Here is an 8,861-nt window from a genome sequence, read left to right on the forward strand (position 1 = left end):
CCGAGCATGTGCTGACCAACTGGCAAGTGTCTTCACTGACATTTTCAACATGTCCCTGACTGAGTCTGTAATACCAACATGTTTCAAGCAGACCACCATAGTCCCCGTGCCCAAGGACTCTAAGATAACCTGCCTAAATGACTACCGACCCGTAGCACTGACGTCTGTAGCCATGAAGTGCTTTGAAAGGCTGGTCATGGCTCACATCAACAGCATTATCCCAGAAACCCTAGACCCACTCCAATTTGCATACCGCCCCAACAGATCCACAGATGATGCAATCTCTATTGCACTCCACACTGCCCTTTCCCACCTGGACAAGAGGAACACCTACGTGAGAATGCTATTCATTGACTACAGCTCAGCATTCAACACCATAGTGCCCTCTAAGCTCATCACTAAGCTAAGGATCCTGGGACTAAACACATCCCTCTGCAACTGGATCCTGGACTTCCTGACGGGCCGCCCCCAGGTGGTAAGGGTAGGTAACAACACATCTGCCATACTGATCCTCAACACGGGGGCCTCTCAGGGGTGCGTGCTCAGTCCCCTCCTGTACTCTCTGTTCACCCATGACTGCATGGCCAGGCACGACTCCAACATCATCATTAAGTTTGCCGACGACACAACAGTGGTAGGCCTGATCACCGACAACGATGAGACAACCTATAGGGAGGAGGTCAGAGACCTGGCCATGTGGTGCCAGGACAACAACCTCTCCCTCAACGTGACCAAGACAAAGGAGATGATTGCGGACTACAGGAAAAAAAAAGAGGACTGAGCACGCCCCCATTCTCATCGACGGGGCTGTAGTGGAACAGGTTGAGAGCTTCAAGTTCCTTGGTGTCCACATCACCAACGAACTATCATGGTCCAAACACACCAAGACAGTCGTGAAGAGGGCACGACAAAGCCTATTCCCCCTCAGGAGACTGAAAAGATTTGGCATGGGTCCTCAGATCCTCAAAAAATTATACAGCTGCACCATCGAGAGCATCCTGACTGGTTGCATCACCGCCTGGTATGGCAACTGCTTGGCCTCCGACCGCAAGGCACTACAGAGGGTAGTGCGTACGGCCCAGTACATCACTGGGGCCAAGCTTCCTGCCATCCAGGACCTCTATACCAGGCGGTGTCAGAGGAAGGCCCTCAAAATTGTCAAAGACTCCAGCCACCCTAGTCATAGACTGTTCTCTCTGCTACCGCACGGCAAGCGGTACCGGAGTGCCAAGTCTAGGTCCAAAAGACTTCTCAACAGCTTCTACCCCCAAGCCATAAGACTCCCGAACAGCTAATCATGGCTACCCGGACTATTTGCACTGCCCCCCCACCCCATCCTTTTTACGCTGCTGCTACTCTGTTAATTATTTATGCATAGTCACTTTAACTCTACCCACATGTACATATTACTTCAACTACCTCAACTAGCCGGTGCCCCCGCACATTGACTCTGCACCGGTACCCCCCTGTATATATAGCCTCCCTACTGTTATTTTATTTTACTTCTGCTCTTTTTTTCTCAACACTTTTTTTGTTGTTGTTTTATTTTTTTGTTATAAATGCACTGTTGGTTAAGGGCTGTAAGTAAGCATTTCACTGTAATGTCTGCACCTGTTGTATTCGGCGCATGTGACCAATAAAATTTGATTTGATTTGATTTGACAATTATAATTTATATTAAAAATCATTATTTCTAACCTTGTCAATGACTACATTTCCTATGCATTTTGCTATATTTCCTATTCAAACTCATTTCATGTATGTTTTCATGGAAAACAAGGACATTTCTAAGTGACCCCAAACTTTTGAACGGTAGTGTACCTGTGCCTTGTTCTGTTGTAATGTTCTGAAATGACACAGAGGCTGGAGGATGGAGAATGTTTCACTTTGACAATTGTCCATTCTATCCCCTTGCCTTTGTTTTCCTTAAGGTATTTTGTCATGTATCTGTCTTGTTCTTTTAGATGTGCCATAATGACAGAGAAACCATGACTCTGGTTTGGAAATGTTCACCATGTTTCTTTGTGAAACTTTGTATGTATATATATATATATATATATATATATATATATATATATATATATATATATATATATATATATATATATATATTTTTTTTTTTTTTACATACTGTATATATCCTGTACATGATGTTTTTTAAATAATATACATCTTTCACATAACACATTTGAGTTGTTTGTCCAAGTCATAGAACAAAGTGTGTGCAAAAACATTACATATACACTCCACTATCTTTTCACATATGAAGAAACAATGTATTGTCTGGGGTAATATTATACTGATTCAAAATATCCCATTGTTGTTCAAGACCTCTTTCAACCGGAAATTCCACCCCTTCGATTGGACTGACACTCAGCAACATCCAATGAGAGGTGTCATCGATACTTGATTGATGGGTAATGTTGCCAATAGGCGCAGGGATAAATCTGCTTTAGCGGCAGTAGATGTAGAGCTGATTTGCAACCCGCCGAAGCAGATCTGGAGAAGAAGGAAAATGTCTCCTGTCTCACCACGCACCGTTCTAGGATCAGCTTGCTGTTAGGAGACAGCAAAGAGGAAAGTGGTGAGTCGGAAAACCCTCACTACTTGCACTACAATGAAGGTTAGCGGCAACATTTTATTCAACCTGTTCAGAATGTATTGTATTCTATTTTAGAACACGTCGATTAAGCCTTTCCACAGGCGCAACGTGCCCCCATTGCGGCCTAGCCAGCCATGTTTAGGGTTTAGACAAAGACACGGGCAATATTAACGGTTTACTTTTCACAAAACAGAATTGCGAGTGGGCTTCGTGTATAATTGCAATGGTAGCGGTTATAGTGTGGACTTGTAATACTTCGGGCCCAATATATCATCTTGAGTAGCTAGCAAGATACATGCTTTTAAATGAATGTGGCTACGTTACCCGTGTCGGATTTACATAGGAAGTGGGTGTCCTTGCTAGCAAAGTCTGGCTAGGTTAGCAGCCAAGCGCGAGGGTGACCAAAAGCTAGAGATAACAATGTGACGTCAAAAACTTAGGCATTTGCATAATGACACAAAAGTTATTATCATGAGACCATACCGTACAGTGCCTTAAAGTATTCATACCCCTTGACTTTTTCCACATTTTGTTGTGTTATAGTGGGATTGAATTGTCATTTATGTCAACAATACACAAAATACTCTAATGTCAAAGTGGAAGAAAAATTCTAACATTTTGTAAAAATGAGTCAATACATGTTAGAATCACATTTGGCAGCGATTACAGCTCTGAGTCTTTCTGGGTAAGTCTCTAAGAGCTTGCCTGGATTGTGAAACATTTTGCCCATTATTCTTTTCAAAGTTCTTCAAGCTCTGTCAAGTTGGTTCTTGATCATTGCTAAACAACCATTTTCAGGACTTGCCATATATTTTCAAGCTGATTTAAGTCAAAACTGTAACTCGCCAACTCTGGAACATTCACTGTCTTTTTGGTAAGCAACTCTGGTGTAGATTTTGCCTTGTGTTTTAGGTTATTGTCCTGCTGAAAGGTGAATTCATCTCCCAGTGTCTGGTGGAAAGCAGACTGAACCAGGTTTACCTCTAGGATTTTGCTTGTACTTAGCTCCTCTTTTTTATCCTGAAAAACTCCCCAGTCCTTAACGATTACAAGCATACTCATAACACGATGCAGCCACAACTATGCTTGAAAATATGGAGAGTGGTACTCAGTAATGTGTTGTATTGGATTTGCCCCAAACATAACACTTTGTATTCAGGACAAAAAGTGAATTGCTTTGTCACATTTTTTGCAGTATTACTTTAGTGCCTTGTTTTAAACAGGATGCATGTTTTGGAATATCTTTATTCTGTACAGACTTCCTTCTTTTCACATAGGTTAGTATTGTGGAGTTACTACGATGTTGTTGATTCATCCTGTTTTTTTCTATCACCGCCATTAAACTCTGTAACTGTTTTAAATTCATCATTGGCATCATGGTGAAATCCCTGACCGGTTTCCTTTCTCTCCGGCAACTGAGTTATGAAGGACGCCTGTATCTTTGTAGTGACTGGGTGTATTGATACACCATCCAATTTGTAAATAATAACTTCACCATGCTCGAAAGGATATTCAATGTCTGCTTTTTTTTGTACCCATCTACCAATAGGTGCCCTTCTTTGCGAGGCATTGGAAAACCTCCCTGCGCTTTGTGGTTGAATCTGTGTTTGAAATTCACTGCTCGATTGAGGGACCTTACAGTGTGTGTTGGGTACAGAGATGAGGTAGTCATTCAAAACCATGTTAAACACTATTATAGCACATGCAAGCACATTTTTACTCCTGAACTTAATTAGGCTTGCCATAACAAAGGGGTTTAATACTTATTGACTCAATACTTATCCTATTTAACTATTGGTGTACATAAACTATTCTTCAGATATACTACATATTCTATCCATACATCCCATCATATATATATATATATATATATTATTATTTTTATTTTTTTGGGGGTGGGCCTGGAATCGAACCAGGATCTGTAGTGGCACAGCTAGCACTGCGATGCAGTACCTTAGACCACTGCGCCACTCGGGAGGCCTTTGTTTATTTATTTATACTCCGGACTCTGACATTGCTCGTCCGAATATTTCTATATATTTTACTTTTTAGATTTGTGTGTATTGTTAGATATTACTGCACTGTTGGAGGTAGGAACATAAGCATTTCGCTACACCCGCAATAACATCTACAGAATATGTGTATGTGACCAATAACATTTGATTTGATTTGAGGACCTTTCAGCTTTTCATTTTTAATTAATTTGTAAAAATGTGAAACATAATTCCACTTTGAGATTATGGGGTATTGTGTGTAGGCCCCAAAAAACTACTAAATGTAATCCATTTTAAATTCAGGCTATAACACAACAAAATGTGGAAAAAGTCCAGGGCCACTGAGTGTACAAAATATTAGGAACACCTGCTTTTTCTACGAAAGACTGGCCAGGGGGATCCAGGTGAAAGCTATGATCCCTATTGATGTCACCTGTTAAATCCACTTCAATCAGTGTAGATGAAGGGGAGGAGACAGGTTAAAGAAGGATTTTTAAGCCTTGAGACAATTGAGAAATTGTGTATGTGTGCCATTCAGAGGGTAAATGGGCAAGACAAACGTTTAAGTGCCTTTGAACGGGGTATGGAGGTAGGTGCCAGGCGCACCGGTTTGACTGTGTCAAGAACTGTACCACTGCTGGGTTTTTCACACTCAACAGTTTCCCGTGTGTATCAAGAATGGTCCACCACCCAAAGGACATCCTGCCAACTTGACACAACTGTGGGAAGCATTGGAGTCAACATGGGCCAGCATCCCTGTGGAACGTTTGACACCTTGTAGTCCAGGCACCGACGAGTTGAGGCTGTTCTGAGGGCAAAAAGGGGTGCAACTCAATATTAGGAAGCTGTTCCTAATGTTTTGTAGACTCAGTATATATGCCTTACCCATGTAATAGGCCTACCCATTTATTATTTACCAGAATACAATCTGAAGTAGAAGTCATTTTAAATTGTTGAATTGGAGAGGGTGGGAAAGATGATAAATATATTTTACTACTACTGGTGGCAATTATTTCTAATTGGTGAATCACAGATGTTGATTTCAATGTTTTTATTGCAATATTGATGATGATGACGGTTACTCTGTAGACCACAGTGTTTGATGTCTGTTTTTTTCTCTGTCCTATAGACTTTACCCTAAACTGACCTTAGCAGTGTGTAAGCACAAACTCATCCTACTCCCGACGCTGAGACAAATACAGAAAAGTTCAGGAGAAACTCTTCACACTCCAAAACAGTCACCCAGGAAGTAAAGAGGAAGTGATATCAGAGCAGATGGAACCAAATCCCAGCCTGGCGGGGGTGGACTCCCAAGGCAACATGGTGTTTAGAGTGGTTAAACCTGTCATGGGCATCTTTCAAGTCTCCTCAGAACAGACCAACTCTGTGGGACAGGGGGGGTTGCAGCAGACAATGGTCGAGGGGCTGACAGGGTTACCAGGGTTATCCGACCACCCCTCCATGGTGCTGGGGGATGGACAGGGACAGGGGCAGCAGGGAATGGGGGACGTGAACCAGATGCAAGCCCAGATTCAGATCCCGGCAGGGGACACCACCCAGACTCAGGCTGGTGCTCCAAACCACAACCACATACCCCATGTTCCGTTTGCTGAGGTGTCGTCTCTCCTAGACCCCAACATGAAGAGCTCCAAAGCCCGTAAGTACCACAGGCAGAGAAGGATGGGATTAGGCCAGGGCTTCCCCTCCTACTGGAGACCTCATCTTGCGGGATATTCCTGCCCACTACTCTAACACAACTGATTCTACCTATTAGCTACTCCTCGGGACCATGATTAGCTGCACCCCCAGTGGTTCTCCAGGAGGAAGGCTGGCCTTACCTGCTGTAGTATGGAATAAGCGGAAGATTCAACACAATTGTTTCATTCATCTATTGTTCTTTTGGTCCTAGGTAAGTACCTGATACCCTATGACGAGATCAAACGTCGTCTGGAGGCTCCAGAGAAGATGTCTCTGCGTTCGCTAGCAGCCTACACCAGGGTCAGCCGCGGCCCAGCCAGCAAGAAAACCCTTCAGGAGTCTCTCAATATACTGGGCCTCACTCCTAGTACTACTACTGCTGTATCCTCCTCCTTCTCCAAGCTCACGGAGGGTAAGTGTGTGTGTTTGTGTGCGGGCATCTCTCACGGTTTATAGATTGTTAAAATGTTGTGTTTTCCAGGTGACACCAAAGCCCTGTGTAACGACATGAAGGATTTTGCCCATGACTACATGGACTTTGGAAACATGGCCAAGCAGCTTATACCAGAGACTAACACAGTTCAACACTGGTCAAAGATCATAGAAACCAGGTAAGACCAAACCCTCACCCACACCACACCCTCACCTGGTTAGTGTATTTACAGCACAGTGATCTATACGTTTTCTGTACAGTGAGACAAACACTAACACACCTTTGCCCACACCACCCCACCTGGGATAGAAGCCATCTGGAGGCGATGAGGAAGTGTTTCCATGACCCGGTCAACAGTGCGTTGTTCGACAACGTGACTCACGGCCTGGGCCTCGGGATGCTCGACACCGCCCTCGACATGATCACCATGGTGATTGACAAACAGATTCGCATCCTGTCCGGCGCCGCTGCAACTGATCCTGTTGACACCGGCCCTCCAATGAGACGCATCCGCCGCCGCCACCGCAAGCCCCGAGATGACGGCAACGACAAACCGCACAGGTCGGTGGGCGGAGTTAAAGGTCAAGGGAAAGAATCGGGGAAGGGCAAAGGGAGGGGCCGAGGCAGGAAGAAGGCGCAGCTGCAGGAGTCCGGAACCCCGGTTGGTATTGCCATGGATACAACCCAGCAGCAGGATCAAGAGCATCGTCAGCCGGAGGACGTGGAGAGCAGTGTTCTCACACTTGTCTCCGTCGGTTACGAGACCATATCCAGCGGCCTCAACACCACAGTACAGATCTGAAGATGTTTAATGGTTGAAAAAACAATGCTCAGCAGGATTCAGACTTTGCTGAACATTTCCCCAATGGGGTGGCTCGGAGCAGAACAGTCTTAGTAACGTTGTGAAACGTTGTGATGTTTAGACGCCACTCAGGTCTGGGCCATGGAACCCCAAACACCCAGAGGAAGACCTGTAGAGGACACCGGAGAGCGTTCAGGGACGTTACATCATTTTGGTTTAGTATTTTAGTTTAGTTTTTGTGTTGCAGCTGTTGCCTACTGATAAACCCAATCAATTTATATGTTTTGTTGTTAAGCACATATGTGATGATTGCAGTTTTGTTAAAGTGGAAATCAATTCAAACGACAGAGAAGCATTGATATTGAAAAACCTACAATGTAGAAATTAGTCTTAATTCAGGTCTTTAGATAAGGCCATCCCATTGCTTGACCTACTCATCTGGCATTGGATAGCCCAGTTGATTTATATCATGAGTAGACCTCTTATACAGTGCCTTGCAAAAGTATTCATACCCCTTGGCATTTTTCCTATTTTGTTTCATTACAACCTGTAATTTAAATGGATTTTTATTTGGAATTCATGTAATGGACATACACAAAATAGTCCAAATTGGTAAAGTGAAATGAAAAAAATAACTTGTTTCAAAAAAATAATAATATAATAATATGCCATTTAGCAGACGCTTTTATCCAAAGCGACTTACAGTCGTGCGTGCATACATTTTTGTGTATGGGTGGTCCCGGGGATCGAACCCACTACCTTGGCGTTACAAGCGCCGTGCTCTACCAGCTGAGCTACAGAGGACCACATAAATAATGGAAAAGTGGTGCGTGCATATGTATTCACCCCCTTTGCCATGAAGCCCCTAAATAAGATCTGGTGCAACCAATTACCTTCAGAAGTCACATAATTAGTTAGATTGCACACAGGTGGACTTTCTTTAAGTGTCACCTGATCTGTCACATGATCTCAGTATATATACACCTGTTCTGAAAGGCCCCAGAGTCTGCAACACCACTAAGCAAGGGGCACCACCAAGCAAGCGGCACCATGAAGACCAAGGAGCTCTCCAAACAGATCAGGGACAAAGTTGTGGAGAAGTACAGATCAGGGTTGGGTTATAAAAAAATATCAGAAACTTTGAACATCCCACGGAGCAGCATTAAATCCATTATTAAAAAATGGAAAGAATATGGCACCACAACAAACCTGCCAAGAGAGGGCCGCCCATCAAAACTCACGGACCAGGCAAGGAGGGCATTAATCAGAGAGACAACAGAGACCAAAGATAACCCTGAAGGACCTGCAAAGCTCCACAGCTGCGATTGGAGT

The 8,861-nt window shown here is 43.7% G+C and overlaps 1 protein-coding gene across 3 annotated transcripts; it reads left to right on the forward strand.

The window, feature by feature from the left end:
* Window positions 1-2,493: 2,493 nt before the first annotated feature.
* LOC311100713 (uncharacterized protein) lies at window positions 2,494-8,172 on the forward strand. Of its 3 annotated transcripts, none has more exons than XM_084141671.1 (5): window positions 2,494-2,584; window positions 5,726-6,253; window positions 6,506-6,706; window positions 6,776-6,905; window positions 7,037-8,172. In XM_084141671.1, the coding sequence occupies exons 2-5, from the start codon at window positions 5,872-5,874 to the stop codon at window positions 7,527-7,529; spliced, it is 1,206 nt and encodes a 401-aa protein (XP_083997797.1). In that variant the 5' UTR covers window positions 2,494-2,584; window positions 5,726-5,871; the 3' UTR covers window positions 7,530-8,172. The 3 variants fall into 3 exon arrangements, with proteins under 3 accessions (XP_083997797.1, XP_083997796.1, XP_083997798.1); XM_084141670.1 differs by having other exon boundaries at window positions 2,507-2,623; XM_084141672.1 differs by lacking the exon at window positions 2,494-2,584 and adding an exon at window positions 4,152-4,266.
* The last annotated feature ends 689 nt before the right edge of the window (window positions 8,173-8,861 follow it).

Source organism: Coregonus lavaretus (genome assembly GCF_964263955.1).
Source record: "Coregonus lavaretus genome assembly, chromosome: 25".
Lineage (NCBI taxonomy): Eukaryota > Metazoa > Chordata > Actinopteri > Salmoniformes > Salmonidae > Coregonus > Coregonus lavaretus.

Excerpts from the sequence above, each read along its gene's own strand:
- LOC311100713 (XM_084141671.1), top strand. The coding sequence starts at position 5,872 with ATGGAACCAAATCCCAGCCTGGCGGGGGTGGACTCCCAAGGCAACATG. Across the intron at positions 6,254-6,505 it reads CATGAAGAGCTCCAAAGCCC|GTAAGTACCTGATACCCTAT; the intron begins GTAAGTACCACA and ends TTTTGGTCCTAG. Across the intron at positions 6,707-6,775 it reads CTTCTCCAAGCTCACGGAGG|GTGACACCAAAGCCCTGTGT; the intron begins GTAAGTGTGTGT and ends TGTGTTTTCCAG.